The sequence below is a fragment of the Anguilla rostrata genome, chromosome 4, assembly GCF_018555375.3.
Source record: "Anguilla rostrata isolate EN2019 chromosome 4, ASM1855537v3, whole genome shotgun sequence".
NCBI lineage: Eukaryota > Metazoa > Chordata > Actinopteri > Anguilliformes > Anguillidae > Anguilla > Anguilla rostrata.
Genome location: NC_057936.1, coordinates 53,737,706 through 53,753,656, shown reverse-complemented (window position 1 = coordinate 53,753,656; position 15,951 = coordinate 53,737,706). Strand labels below are relative to the sequence as shown.

The 15,951-nt window shown below is 41.1% G+C and overlaps 1 protein-coding gene across 3 annotated transcripts in view; it reads right to left on the bottom strand.

The window, feature by feature from the left end:
* cntnap2a (contactin associated protein 2a) overlaps positions 1 to 15,951 on the bottom strand; it is a 314,335-nt gene that overhangs the window by 37,120 nt on the left and 261,264 nt on the right. For all 3 annotated transcript variants that reach the window (XM_064333201.1, XM_064333200.1, XM_064333199.1), the window contains exons 17-18: positions 7,340 to 7,558; positions 1,386 to 1,622 (exon numbers count right to left, since the gene is read on the bottom strand). In XM_064333201.1, the coding sequence (XP_064189271.1) occupies positions 1,386 to 1,622; positions 7,340 to 7,558 (456 nt within the window). The remainder of the gene's footprint in view (positions 1 to 1,385; positions 1,623 to 7,339; positions 7,559 to 15,951) is intronic.

The window sequence follows — 15,951 nt, the reverse complement described above, 5'->3', positions numbered from 1 at the left end:
GGTAAGACGTGACTCTAGCGTTACTGTTTTTATACCACAAGACTTTTCCCACATCTTCACAAGCAGACTGACGACTATCTCAACTTCTGGTATTCACAGGCACGTAATATGGATTTTTAAATTCCATTATTCCTTTATGATTTTCTCTTCTCTCTATCGTCACCATTTTGTAATCTGACTTTTTTGCGGTGTTTGGAAAGCCCTGGCTGTCAGGTACAAACACTGTATGCCATGTCAGTCTCTTTTCTGTCCTACTTGTCATAAAAAAAGAGTATTTCATCACCCAGCAACAACTGCTTGTCAGTGAATGGCTTTTACCTGAAGGTATCCACACAGAGGAATGCATTATTGACAGCTGTACCCTGTGCGCTATGTGTAAATATGTATAAAATGCAAATGTACGCGACCGTGTCGCAGTTATGCGTGCGTGTGTGCATATTTCAGGCACACACAAACTGCGAGCGCCAAGCCAAAAGAGAAGAATGAAAGAGAGAAAGTCTTCAGAGAGTGGTGGGGCAGGAACACAGAGCCATCTTTACCCCAGGCCCTACATCGCTTGATCTGGGTCTCAGCAGAGCACAGACACAGCCCATGAGACCTTTTGATGTCAGAAACAACATTTCCATATTCAAATATAGAGACAGGGAGCTTGTGATGTGCAGGGCACATGCTACTTAACCCATCTCTCTCTGACTCATTTGCACAATCTGTCCTGCACACCACGAAGAGAGATGGAAGCTTCTAGAAATGGATTGGTTGTGGTAGATATCCTGTTCAGTATGTAGAGTTCTTATAAATGTGTGACTTTAAAAGCTTAAAATGCAAACACTCTTCAGTGCCTATACACGTTGTTATGAAGGGTCATTTAATAATAGTTAATGAATGTATAAGGTACTTTTAAATAGTTATGCATTCTATTAAGTATACACCTTTTCAAGGTGTATACTTTGTGTAAAGAGATATTAAAAAGTAAAACTGTTCACTTTAACTATTTTTTTGCTGTGATTATTGTAAACAGTTGTCACACAGATCAGACAAATAGATCTTTTTTTGCAGTTTAGAGAACTTTGATAATTGCTGATGGCCAAACTGCATTTGTGAATAAAGACACTTAATTGTAGGCAAAAATGTTGTTTGGATCAATGCCATAATGTGACATTATTAATTTCTCCAGGAACTTGCCTATTCACTCTCTGTTCAGTGTTTACTTCCAGAACAACATTAAAATTAATAAGTAATAATGTAGTTCAGTGTTTTGTGAAATGCCTTTATTGCTGACAGTCTGTGCACACAGGCTTTGATGCAATCTCAAAACCGTTTTAAACAGTTTTAGTTTGATCAAACTATGCAAATTGCGTTTTGGCTGAAACCACCGCAGAGCTCACCTTTAGTGCAGAAAGCTCCATCGTAGGCCGTGGACGTGCAGTCGCAGGAGTATCCGTTGTATTTCTCCACGCACTTGCCTCCATTTCGACAGTACATCCCATAGCTGGTGCAGTGCCCGGAACAACCAGGCTTCACCCCAGGGGTGACCTTTGCTCTCTCCTCCAGGTCAAGGGTCACGCCATTCATCTTAAGGGAACGGATGCATCCCAGAAAGCCCCTCTGTCCTCCTGCTGCGCCTTCGAGTTCAGTGACAAGAGAGATATAGCTTTAAAAAGAGCAAAACCCTTGAGATTGCACCTTACTGACCCTGACATACTGCTAAAAGGCAAAATACCAGCATGTACACTACGATAACATGATTAACACCATCAGTTCCAGGGAAAGTCCACTGCAAAGAGAGATGAGCTTAAAAGGCAGAGGATGGCAGAGCCTTTGTTTACAAACTCATTGAAGCAATGCACTCTGGGATACTTGGCTCATAAGTCCACTTTCTGAAGGGATGTCGACTTGCAGTATACAGGGTCATAGTTGTGATCATTCTTGATTTGCATTAATGTATATCGCTCAGTTAAATTTGAGATATTTTAAATTGATCATTAATTTATCAGTTATCAGTTTTCCAGCAGAGGTTCCTTTTAGGTTCTTTCATTTATAACTTCTCAAATCATAGAAACAAACAGAAAGAAACTGTTAAACTCTGTATACCATCCAATAGATGCAATGTGTGATATTATAGCTTTGCCCAGTTAAAATTTCCAAATAGTTTAAAATAGCAGAAATATCAGAAACCATTTATGAACAAAGTCTAACATATTTTTGGTTACTAATCAAGCTCTATGGAATTCATTTTAAGGCTAACAAACTGTGAACACAGTCTAATTAGGTGGTACTTGAGAAAGCCTGTTGAACAGACCATAAAACATTTCAAGTCACAGAAAAAGTCAGATTTTATTGAACACATTCACAGTGTTTTGACAGAACGCCAAATTCATTGCTACCTGCAGGGGTGGGGAAGTATCCAAGCTTTTATCACATAAAACTGCTTTTGGAAGTCTGTGCATACAAGTGGGCAATACCACTCTGCCATATTCAGCCATAATGTGCAGATTCTTGCAAAAAAGTGAAACTGCATAAGCAAGATATTCCAAGTATTCTTTGATCCTTTGCACACATTTGAAAGCTTAATAGCAACTGAAGAAAATTCAAATAGTTTAGGTGTTTTGGAGTTTTTAATATGTGAATCAATCTGGCAACACATATTGATCCAAAATGCATGCTTTTTTCCTAATAGGCATTATGCAAATGGCAGCAATGCAACACCACTATTTCATAATCAAAGGGTTACTTATTATCGTATGTGATCTCAACACACAAGCTGTACATCCACAAAACAGCAACAAGCTACAATATTTCTACAGGATTATATGCATTCAGATATTAAATAAATAAAATATTCAACCATATACTAATATAACTTCTCATACAGCTATATGGAAAATGGTCATCAAGGAAGTGAATTTGACATAAATACTGGTTCTGTCATTTAAAAAAACCATCAGATAAAGATCAACAAGGTACTGCACTGAAAGGAATTTGCACCTTGTTGAATTGTAATGCAGCAAAGACCTAAGCCAAGGCTTGAAAAGTTTGTCTCATTCAATAGCAAAAATGCCTTCATGGCTCTATGACGTACCCACCGAATGAATTGAATTAGAAGAAAGTACCCATTTTGATCAGACAATGAGTACACATTAAGAGGATTATGTGACCACCACAGCTGTGAACATTATTTGTATATAGACAAGAAGAAAATTAATTCTGCCACAAAGGAGGAAGTCATGATAATCCAAGGTTTGATATTCTGCATTATTAAAACCCTCTCCAGAACACTTAAAGGATTAAAGAATAAACAAACCCTAGAAAAGTAACATCTTAAGGGTGCCTGGCTAACAGCTACTTCAGGAAAAGGCAGAACTGGGCAGTAATCTGGGAGAACATATTAAATGTCAGCATTCTAAAGGACTCCATTAACATTTTACTTTGTAGTTTAATTTAATTCCTTGATTTGTGTAATGCGTTCCTCTGTTGCCGCGATCTCTCTGGTTGTGACCTGGGAGGTTATTAAACTGAATTAAACAAACCCACAGAGTCTTGAGCTAATAGAGCTGCAAGCTGATGACACTGCATTTCACGAGTGGGAAAAGGGCTACATTAATATACGAACGGTCTGCAATTAAAGCCACAATATTCTATTATTTAAGCAGCACCCCTTTAAAGAAGCACACAAACGCACTCCAGGTCCTGGGCTAATTGATGTCATCAGGAACACATAGATAGTCTGCAATTATCCTCTGTGATGTGACTTTCTTCTGTAATGCTGAAGTGTAAAAGGGCACGGTTGAGGAAGCTCAAACATTTCTTTAATTTTTATAAAACATTTTGAGAAGAAAGGCCTCCCTGACACAAGATGAGTAACGAAGCAGGAATTATGGGAAGACCACATCAGTGCTGAAAAGCGAGCTGTACTGTCACTCAAAAGGTTCGACAGTTTGTCAATCGACGTCTGAGTTCTTAGTCATTTCAACATATTAAACAGCATGGAGACAGCACTTAAAACCAAATAAGATTAAAAGAAAAAGGGTCAAACAGACCTGATTTTCAGTTACAGGAACAAAATCATCTCTTGAACATACTCATTTCCAATTACTTTTATACTTTTAATATATTTAAAAAAATAAATAAAATAAAATAATCTATAATAATATTTAATCGTATATAAAATCCTTTAAGATACAGTATATGATCAAAGGCCACTCACCACTGAGGTAAACCTGAAATGAGTTTCACTGTAAAAATAAAGTAAAAGAATCACTGTAAAGTTGTATAGTATACTTTGACCCCTTGCTCAATCCAGGTCAGGCAACTATACAGTAAAATGATAAAACAGCTCTTACAGAGCACATACGGTAACACCGGACATTTTACTGTGTACCAAAGCTCTCAGGCCCTGGCTTGGCTTTTCTACCTTTTTTGTTCAGTCAAATGTGTGTATATAAAGGATAAGCCTCCCTTGATATATCTAACAGTATATCAGGTGAAGACACACATGTATCTAAATGTTTCCCTATCCTGGTCTCAAATTCAGGAGCTAGTCTACCATGCATGCCCTTATCATACAGACTATTGCCATATTTGCATGAATCTTCCTCTCTGCACGTCAACAATAACATGAATGTGTGCATGGAATCCAATGTTCACATTCAAACAGATCCGTCCAATTTGATACAACATCAGCAGCGGTTCCCTCTCTAACTCCTATTGAAGCTGACTGAATGCCACGGGCAGACCTGTATCAACTGTAAGTGCCGTGTTACACACAAAAGTTACCTACTGTCCTGACAGGTCCAGGATGCCGGCTTCCCTGCAGACACCCGTAAGGACAGAGATGAGGGTGAGATACCCAAATGGGAGGCAAAATAAGGTGAGCAAGCAAGCCAAAGGGAGACAACAAGAGAGAGAGAGAAAAATCATAGACAACAGAAGGTTAAAATAATACATGCAAGACAAAAATAAATAATTCAAAAATGATAGTCAATGGATAAGGAAATGCAGTAAATTAAGTATGGAAATAGATTAGTTCAAAGAGCACATTTCAAAGCGCTGGTAACATTGATTGGAAGGTATATTTCAGATTTAAAGTGCTCAAAATTTTTTAATTTAATACACATACTGTATAGGACATGCATATTAATTAAAAAAAACCCTCAGGAGGCTGAACATAGAGCAAGAGCAAGCGTGTTAAGAACTGCAGAGGAAAAGTCGTTTATAATATGTCATGGGACTGAGATGGAGCCAATGGAGAATGCATTGTCTGGATGCATCATAGCAATAAAACGTAAAAAACAGACAGCATGATGATGCAGAGCAAAGTGAAGGGTCATTCTGATCTGACAGTTGTTCTCCCTTGCGCTGGCTCCAATCAAAGACAGAGGGTCAAAGACTAATACTAAATAGCTGGTAACTTGGTCATTTCAAAAGATTAGTTTTAAAGGGAAGCAGTTGTCAAGGATTAGGACCGGTTCCAAATGTCTTTGATGTCAAGTTTCATTACACTTGGCCCAAATATTTAATGTCAGCATTAGAATGCACGGCTCATGATTTTGAATTAATTTGGACAAAATTTAATTTTCATCCTTTCCGAGGCCAAATCCTTTGTTGACAGAATAGCTCATGTAAATGAGGTATTTGTAAAAGATACAGAAATTAGGAAACAATGAGCAAAGCTTTTCAAACATGTCATTTCCCCAAGGTTCCTGTAATTGTCTATTATGCGGTTCACTGTGCTAGTATGCAGTGTAGTGGTCTGTGGTGCATTTTTGTAGTGAAAAACACAATTTAAAATATAATTCTGAATCATTATTCCACTGAAAGCCAACTTTATGCATGTCATAAAAATAATATAGATTTATTAATATCTCAAGTCAGTTTTTACTATAATTTTAGTGTAAAAAAAAACTTTATTTGAACTAGTCTGCTAAAATGCAGACAAGATAAGAGGGGAGTTGCATTGCAAGGTCTACCTAATGTGATTCAAAGTCATTTGTGTGAAAGAACGATCTGAGAAATCTAATGGCCCAATGGAAGTTTAAAACAGTTTTAAACTGCTGTTTTATTAAGAAGCTCCTCACTTGAGCTGAAAGAATCGCTAATACCTTCAAAGCCTTAATGAGACTTGCAGCTAATGGCAGCAAGAGGTTGTTATACTGGATCATTTTGATTGCAGAATAAACTTAAGCTAACCTCTCCCTATCTACCACCATTATTCGATATCCATGAAGGTCTATGTGCAAATGTGAGCTTAAATCAAGTTTGAGCCAGGGCTTATGATGTCAAATTAATAGTTTTCTCCATTACACTGCTAAATTGACTTTAGCTACTACACAGTAAAACAGTTGTGAGAGTTGGCAAATATCAGCACGGCCAGAATATTACAACTGACTACCTACTTAAATGAGAAAAAAAACAAAAGTAGCTTTAGGAAAGAAATATTGGCAAAAAGAGTTGGCACTTTTGAAAGGCAATCCTCTAAAGGAATGAAAGCACTGAATAAACTAATTTTATTCCTTTTAACCTCTATCTATAGCACAGATTCAAGTTCACTTGGTGGAATGGTTAAAAAAATAGCAATCATTTCAAACAAAAGCAAGCTGAAAAGGCTCAGAATCTTGCGAAAAGCATATCACACATGAATGGATTCATAACAATAGAACTGCTAAATCCTTACACTTCAACTAATTGTTTCCTTTGTGCCACACATACAACACAAAGTACCTATACCTGCAATTACACAACACAGTGTAACATAAGAAGAAGAGATGCTTCTCCAAATACTGTCTCTGCAGAAAAACTTGATCTTGAGGTTAGATTTATCAGGTTACACAGCTGCTTGACATTTTCTATGATCCGTTCTGTCTGTCGAGATAAATCTTGAGCTAAAGTCCTCAATATTTCAACACGACTGGGATAATCCCTCACAGATCTCTGCCAGTCTGAGTGTTCCATTTCATCATTACTGAACCTGTGTTATTGTCACGTTATCTCTCAGTTCCTCCCTTCCGAATGTCATGATCTCGACTTCGAACAAAAGGCAGGAGCTTGCATGCTTAATACATGGTACACTTCATGCATGTATTGTGAAACAGCAGGAAGATGTCTCTGAACTGAATCCCTGAAGCTGTGGTTTGTCCACTTGTGAGTAAGGCAGCCTAGGGAGTATGTGTGTTTTCCTGATCTGTATGAATGCATGTGTGCAATTTCCTTGTGTGATTGCGTATGTGTGTGTGTGTGTGTGTTTGTGCCTGTATTTGTTTGTGTATGTGTTCTTATGCACTGCACGTGTGTGCTTGTGTCACATACTGCTAGTTTGCGGAGGGGGAGGGGTGCGGGGTCTTACCCACGTAAAGCTGGCTGTAGAGTTCCAAGCGGGTGTGGCCCTGGGGGGGCGCCGGCCGCACCTCCTTGTACTGCTGATCCAGCTGCAGCACGGCCTCCTTCACGTTGCGCTCGGCGCTGACCCTGTGCCACTGGTCGTCGCTGAGCGGCGTGGGGGACCGCACGTTGAGCTCCACGGGCCCGTTGCCCACGTCGAAGGAGAAGCACACTACGGTGGGCGCTGCGGAGAGACGGGAGCCAGCACTCGCTTTTTCAAAACGAAATTCAGGAAGAGCCACGAGGGAGATCTGGAGGCAAATGTTTGAGACTTTACTTTGCTAATATAATTTTATGTCTCTACTTTGAAATGAGCTAATTAATTAATATATCGAATGTGAAATTCATTAAAAGTCCTCTGCCAAACTCAACATGAATTTGAAAATCAAAGCAGAGAGTTAGTGTTTGTGCCGGTGTCCTGAGCATTCCTCAGGCATACTGGCACTGACGAAACAGCAAACGATTACAAGATTTCACATTTCATTTAGGAATGGGTCTAGTCTTACAGAGAAGCGTGGGGGGTGGGTAATAAGGCCTTGTTTATATCTGTGATCCATAGTACAGAGTGGAAAGAGCTTGCCCTTCCAGCGGTGTTTGAAATTGAAGGCAATATAAAAGAAGAAATTTTATTTTCTGAGCATGTGGAACAACACATTTTAATTTAGTTAATTTTTCGGGCTAAAGGAAAATGGAGCAGCATACTCAAGTTGGTTATAATGCACACTCTGTTGTGTGCAAGTATGACACAAGCTGGGTGTGAACAATTTTTATTTTTTTTAAATTATTTTTTAAATGTTGAAATTATGTTTTCCCTGCAAATAACCTACAATCTTAATTGTTCCGATTTCAGCTGCCACTAGAAATGTTTTTAAACATGGCTTTCTTTTACCAATGTTCCCCAAAGAACAAATTAATTATTATTAATTTGGTTTTCCACAGAAATTCTTGAAATTTAGCTGAGAGATGAGATTTGACATTTATAACAGTGATAAATAAGTTCAGTAGTTATTCCCATAAACCAACTGAAATTATCTGAGTTGAGATCAATGATTTGTTCTGAAATAAGCCCTTAGTTATTAACAGAATCCACTCGATGCATTTTGAAGAACTGAACATTTGTCATAAGTGACGCTCCTGTAAAAAAGGTTGTTGAATACATAAAAACAGTTGGAGGCAAGACATTTTATGATATCAAGCACCAAACATTTTCAGAGGGCCAATGTTGTGAACTTGATAACACAGCATTAAAAACTAATATTCTCAAACACAGTTTTGGATTGAATGCCTTGTTTGCTAAAAGCACAGTGAAACTTTAGTGAAGTAAGTATTTTTAATATTTATATATAACTGATTTGTGCTGTAGGTATTGACCAGCTTGGGGTTATTGTTCTTTTTTTATATTTCCTTCTCATAATAGGATTTGAAAAATAGCCACCCGACAAAATTCAAATCCATTCTTCACTCCCAGACAAAAGATTTCTCTGCTATTACACAGCAAGGCTTGATAGTTTAGAAGTTTTCAAATGCAACTCCCAAATGGATTCACACTAATGATTCGCAATTTTAATATTCACATTCTTCTATGGAGCCGCATGACACAAGTCCCAGAGGACTGTATATTTATGGTAGGAGAGGAGAGTGCTGTTTGAGAATTAGACAGCACAAGGTGATACTTGTTGTGGTGTGTCATTTTTGGCCCCAGGGCACTTCATCATTGCAAAGTCTCTTCCCTTAAGGCACTGCTTAAACATTCCTTTTTTTCAAACATGCAGTTAGCTTAGACAGGGGACCACAGTCACTCTGTCACAAACCTAAGTATAACTTTTTCTGCTGAAGTTAAACAGGTCACAGATGTATGACTGTCTAAGATGCCAACATTTGAGACCTTCCTTATCAACAAATATACAGACTTACTGTAGATGTCTTGAATGAATGAATATTTACAATTAATGAATATTTATTACTACGCCCTTCATTATTTCAGGTATATTTATAGTACCTTTGTTGGTCTGGGGAAAGAAGATGCGGAACTAGTTTAGCACCAGGGGAATGCACTGCATGTTATGCAAATCCTACGTGTAAGCTGTAACTGAGCATATTCTAATGTTAAAACCTTACTGTGCCCATATACCATATGAACCACATCTTTAGCGTCATTACTCTCAATCTGTAATTTTAGGCTGCATTTTGCAAAATTGCTGGAGCTCCATATTGGCTGCTCATTTAACGCTTGGAAAAACTGAATAGGGGAGTCACTTGGCGTAGATATCAGGGGACTGCATCAGAAAGTCATGGCAGACACAGAGGCACCCACGGTGGGCAGGGGAAGAGCAGAGTCAGGGGTAGGCAGAGCTCCCCAGGCTGCCTGCCACTTTTGTCATACCAGTGTGGATGCGCTCACAAAAGCTGCACAGGCCCACCGTCTCCTCATTAACTCGCCATCCATCTTTATTAAGCCAGCAGTCTCACTCAAATAACCGGCTTTCCGCACTGCTGAGCCCAAATCTATAGCCGCCACGTTGGACCAGCCCAGTACGTGCCGCGCTGAACCTACACTCAAAGCTACCGAAATGGAACTAAATCTAGGTACCAGATTTCAGCAATGAACTGAAACCTATGGAAAAATGTAAGTTCTCAGCTTTAATGCTGAGGCTAATTCCGTAGCTTCCATACAGATCCTGAAACAACAGCTTGCACACTGTGCCCGCTTATGGCTTCCATTCTGAGCCCAAAAGCATGGGACCCAGACCCCCAGCTTCCATACGGTGCATAAATCCATGGATTCCACATGGTAGCCTAAATCCATAATTTCCATACCGAACCTAAATGCACAGCAATTTCCCGCAGTATTAGGCTGGTCACTGTCCATGCTGGTATAATGGTGTTTCAGCACTGTGATTAAAGCACTTTACGCTGGCTTTCTGTCAGTCCGTCCCCTGAGCCTAGCGTCCATTAAGGCTGATGTCATAGCATTAAAGAGCGGAGAGGCGTGCCGCTAGTAGCTGCAGCCCAGCAGGGGGTGCCATTTCCCTGTTCATAAAATCCGAGCTCACACCCTGTACTGGGAGAGGACAGGACTGTCCTGCCAATCATGGCGCCACCTGCTTGGAGCAGATGTTCCAGCTGAAGGGAGTGGCAGTTCCGCTTTCTTACTCCAGCACCCCCCACACCCAGCACACACCAGGCTGCAGCCCGAGGGCATCACATCAGCATCATCACCTCTGCGTCACATCAGCCTCGCCTCTTTGCCCATGTCTGTGGCCGTCCCTCTCAAGCGCAAAATGTACAAAAAACATACACTTAAAAGGAGCTAAGAGTTGTGGCTGAATAAACGTAATGTGAAGGCAGTGGATTTGGCTATGCTAGCGTGTGTGTGTGAGTGTGTATGTGCATGCGTGTGCGTGTGTGTGCATGTGCGTGTGCGTGTGTGTTTGCGTGTGTGTGTGTGTGTGTGTGTGTGCATTTGCATGTGCATGTGCCTGTGTGCTTGTGCGTGTGCGTGTGTGAGTGTGTTTGTATGTGTGCGTGTGTGTGTGTGTATGTGCATGCGTGTGCGTGTGTGTGCGTGTGCGTGTGTGTTTGCGTGTGTGTGCATTTGCATGTGCCTGTGTGCTTGTGCGTGTGCGTGTGTGAGTGTGTTTGTATGTGTGTGTGCGCTGGAGAGTGCAGCTTTGACAGATGCGCAGTGGCTCGGGTGACAGTGAGCTGTGGGTTCCACCTTTCTGACCCCCGTAACAGGACTGGCCCTGCTTCAGCACTCCAGCAGCTGGAACACAGCACCCATGAGGTCCTCTGCCCAGGACTGATGGCACTGCTCCAACCTCAGCTATTCAGACTGCCGAACTGAACAGGCTGTCCTGAAAATAGCCGCACGTCCAGCGGGGGAAGACTGGCCCATATCTCTCAGCTACAGTAACACACTGAAGGTCTGATCTGCAAAAAGGACTGTTAATGTAATCACATATTTGAAATTGAAATAATGTTACTGCTGCTTCTGACTAAATTGCAGCATGTAACAAACATTTTAATAACTTAAAACAAACCATAAGGAAACAATGTTCTCTTGTTCAAGCATGGTCATGGTTAGTGTAAACTCAGGGATGATCAATATCATTAAAAACGTTCCACTGTGTGAAAAGAGCAATGTGTTCCATTAGCATTTTGAATTTACACCTCCAATACCTCACAGATGGATTTCAGAACAATGACTGCAAGGATAGGATCCTCATCTCTGTGTTGACACTGAGTAATGGACTTGTTCCTGTAAATAATGCAGTCTATCAATATCATTAAACTTTTGTATTTCTGATTTTAATAATCGCTACAAGAACCCTACACTCTATTAATACTATCAGCTTCCTTTAGTTGACACCACTGTACCTGTTTAGGCACTGTGTAGTATTATCTTTTGCAAGTCTGTGCTTCTTGCACATACTGTACTTAATGACTGGAGCTAAATTTTTCTGATCAAGTTTGAAAAAAAGTAAGTAAACAAAAAATGACAGGGCCATCTTTCAGGTGGATTCAGTGTGCCATCAAATGACCTCTCTCAACTAACATCAGTTTCATAAACATGAACAAGCATGAACAAGGTTCTCTTCCATTACACTGTTCTTTACATTGGAGTCATTGGAGTCCTCAGTTTTAGTTTTTAACCAATCACCAACTGTTCCTTGTCTCATAAGTAGCAATAACCAGCTGACAGCAACAAATATGCTCAAAAATGTCCTAACATGTAGGTTAAATAATTGATGAGGAGATAGATTATCAGAGCAGTAATGCAACATGACCCATCAATCAGAAGGATTTCAGGTGGCCCCTTGGGTATCACAGAGCTCTGAAGGAGGCATTAAAACTGCTTCTTTGTTCGTCTTCCTTTGTTCAACAAAGTGCTGCTATTTTCGAGCAAGAGCAGAGAGACGAAATACGTCTGAACGAGCTCACTTGGAAATAAGGACAAAAGCAATCCGAAAGAGCGTTTGAGAGAATTCATGCTTAGACCACGTCAGGCAAACAATCACTCAGGAGCACTAGCGGTAAACACTAGAACTCATCAGTGGTCTGGTATGCAGGGTTAACTGGAAGCTTTCATAAAACCAGCCCCTCTCGACATGCTTTCCAGGCTACTAAATAAAACACTTCTCACTTCTACTGTAAGCACTCGGTCGCAGCGGTAGATGGGAAAAGCATCAGTTCTGCTGAATGTGAAAACAATAGCCCTCCATAAATCAGAACGCGATTACCTTGCGCATCAGTTACTCATAAAAAAAATAAAAAAAAATATATATATATATATATATATATAAAACCGAAGGTATGGGAAATTGAACTGGGTAGGCCTATTTGTTTTTCTGCATCATAAAGCAAGATGGATTGGCTACGCGTGTCGCTCGCTCTGTTTTGTTTCATGTGCAAATGGAAACAAAAACACGGCGCGCTTGTTTCATGACGCTTGAGAGGGCTGAAGCTATTTCGCAGACAGAGGCCCGGCTGGCTGCTGGGAGAGCTTGCACACTATCTCAGGCAATAATTGTTCTTACAGCAAAACCTGCAATCTCTGTGTCATGTCTTCATTAAAGATGCATTCAGGCATTAAAGAGGGGCTGGCTGAAGGTGGAGGAACCTTCATCTCTGTTGGCAAAAAAAGGCAACCCGAATTCTGAATATACCCTGACCGTCAGAGGGAAATACATATTCCAGAGCAGCCAAGAAATCAGAACGATTTCACAAACCGATTACCTGGATCTACTGAGGAGTGATCTGTGATAAGAATAGGAAAATAAGATCTCATTGGCTCTGCCCAGGCTCTGAAGCAGAGCCACAGGCCGACCGCGTTAGACTTCACGTCAGCACTTGGAGATGACAGCATCGCAGTTTGCCCCCTTAAAAAGAGAAATGACACATTCAAACAAAACTGATTGCAAAAACAGGAGAGCGAGGCAACAGCAATTAAGCTTGGCGCACGATTTGGAGGGTGTCCAATTCTAAAAAAAAAAAGAAAAAAAGAAAGAAAAAAAGGGATGCAATACACTTGACGATGAATCAAATTAGCACTCCAGAGCCCAGCACTGCTGACTGGGAGAGTGTATAAAACATGAGACTATGGAGCTTAATAAATAATTTTTCCCCTGGAAATTAAAGCTCTGTCATGCCTCTGTATCTGGCATAAATATTCAAAACCATGTTGATCTTGCGAAATATTGCGGCAGACTGTTCAAACAAATTCCAGACTGTGTACTGGAGAGATGGAAGAAGCCAAAACGCTGTGCGGGTCACACACCTCCAACACCCTCGCTTAATTACGATGACGTACCATAGAGCAATTCAGTCACAACACAGCGGCTTGCAATATCCCATTTCTGCCAAAAGAGGGCACCAGCACAGCTTCAGTGATGTTTTTGAACAAGCAGAAGATGGAAAAGATGAAAAGGAATGCACTTATTTAGATAAGATTTCACCCCCAACATTTCCTTAACATCCCTAATCAAAAGGGTGTGGTGACATACATTTGAAAGAAACGTTTTGATAATGACCATCATATTCATCAAGTGGACTAAGCCTTCTGCTAGCATGTACAAAGCAGTTGGCTGGGTAAAGCCACAGCCACACTCTCACAGAATATGCCTCACAACTGCAGGGAACATCATTTTTCAAAATGCATTGAGCGCAACAATTCCACAAAGTGATACTTTCTCTCTGCACCATGTCAAAAATACAGATTTGAAATAGATTTCTCTCTCTCTATCTCTCTGTCTCTCTCTCTCTGTCTCTCTCTCTGTCTCTCTGTCTCTCTGTTTCTGTCTCTTTCTCTCTCTGTCTCTCTCTGTATGCATATTATATATATGTTTATACTAGAATCCTTACTAGAGGCCCATTAAATGAATAATTTGCCACTGATAAACAGGAAATTTCAATTTGAACCCTGAATTTGAATCTTTGGTCTGATGCTGTGAACTCTAGCTGTGAGCATTCACTGACTGCCAGCCTGTTTTTGCAGTTTTTAAGGGAGTCATTTCATGCTCTGACTGGATTTGACCAGATTTAATTTCTTGTACGAGCACAAGAAAAAGCCACCAAAATAAGGAGAAAAGATTAGGGTTGGTGCAGAAATCGATGAGAGACGTCATTGAGAGACCTGGAGAGGTTCAATTTCACAATCTCCTCTTGTAGCTCCACGCATATTGCTGCCCCGGATTCACAACTAATCCCCTACAGGTCTGAGGGCCAATGAGAACTGCTTGTCTTGGGGGGGGGGGTTAGACAGGAAGTAAATATAAGGCTTACTAGTTTTTATCCCAGACCCTATTTATGCACACTGACACACTGACTTTTTGTGGGAGTTGCAATATCATTATGTTCCGGGGGCCCACCCTGCTAAGCCAGTTTTGGAGGCACACTCTGTAACCCTGAGAGATACAGCCAAGGACAGCCATGCCTGTTCTGTTCACATCAGGCTACCCTGACTGGCCAGGCGAAGCTAATTAAATGCAATATTTCTCCATGTCGAGGGAAACACGGTGCTACATCTGTATAGTTTTAAGTTCTTCGCAGTATTTAAGGACAAACAAAGGAACCTGACACACAGCTCTTCATATCCAAATGAAGCTGAGGCTGTTGATAGGAACACGGTTTAAGTTTTATTAAAAACATTTTCAAAGGTCTCCATTCTGAATGAGGACAACCTAGGAGTCACTGAGAAATACTAATACTGTGGTGATGTAATTGTCACCAGAAAACAGGAAACCTGGGAAGTCCACAGACACACCAGAGCAGTGAGTAATAAGTCCCTCCGCCCCAGTGTCTCCTCAATACTAATGATACCACAATTTCTTCTGATATTGAATATGAATTTGCAATGAGGCAATTACAACCCAAGGCAAGCGATGCACAGTCCTTAGCACACTTCTCCCTGGCAATGCAGTCAATATACACATAATGCTTGCCAGCGACAGCCTGCTTGCCTGGTCTGATTGATGGCATGCTGTCACCTGCCCCCCTGAAAATGTACAAAATAGGCCCTCCCTGCTCTGTCTTATCCAAAAACTTGTGACCCCCCCCCCCCCTACCCCACCCCCCCAACACCCTCTACTGCCATCAGGTTAACCAGTAGGGTGTAAAAATAATGAGATTTTGAGAAGTCATGTCTGAGTCATGTAAAAAAAAAAAAAAAAGAAGAGGCGAACGTAGCGACCAACTATCTTCGCCAAAGCACCTCGGCAGGGGCGACAAAGGGGGGAACATGGGGGTCCGTAATGACAGATGGAGCCTGAGACCCCCTCTCCCTCCTCCTGCTCCGTCGCTGCCCTGAGAGAGGAGCTTGGGAGCAGCCTTCTGGAGGAGCCCTGCCTCCTATCGATCGGAGCCCCGAGCGGGAGCACGGGGAGGAAGGAGGAGAGGAGCGAAAGGCTGCCAGGGACGGACCTCACAAAGTGGGCCGAAAATTTCAGGGCTTAAAATCTGGGTGGCCGCCTCAAATTTTGGACAGCTCTGGGTGTGACTTCTCTTCAGAGAGAATGTGCTGGATGCCCACATTGTTTAAGTGAGACACGGAAGGACATATGAGTTTTTTTGGGCACA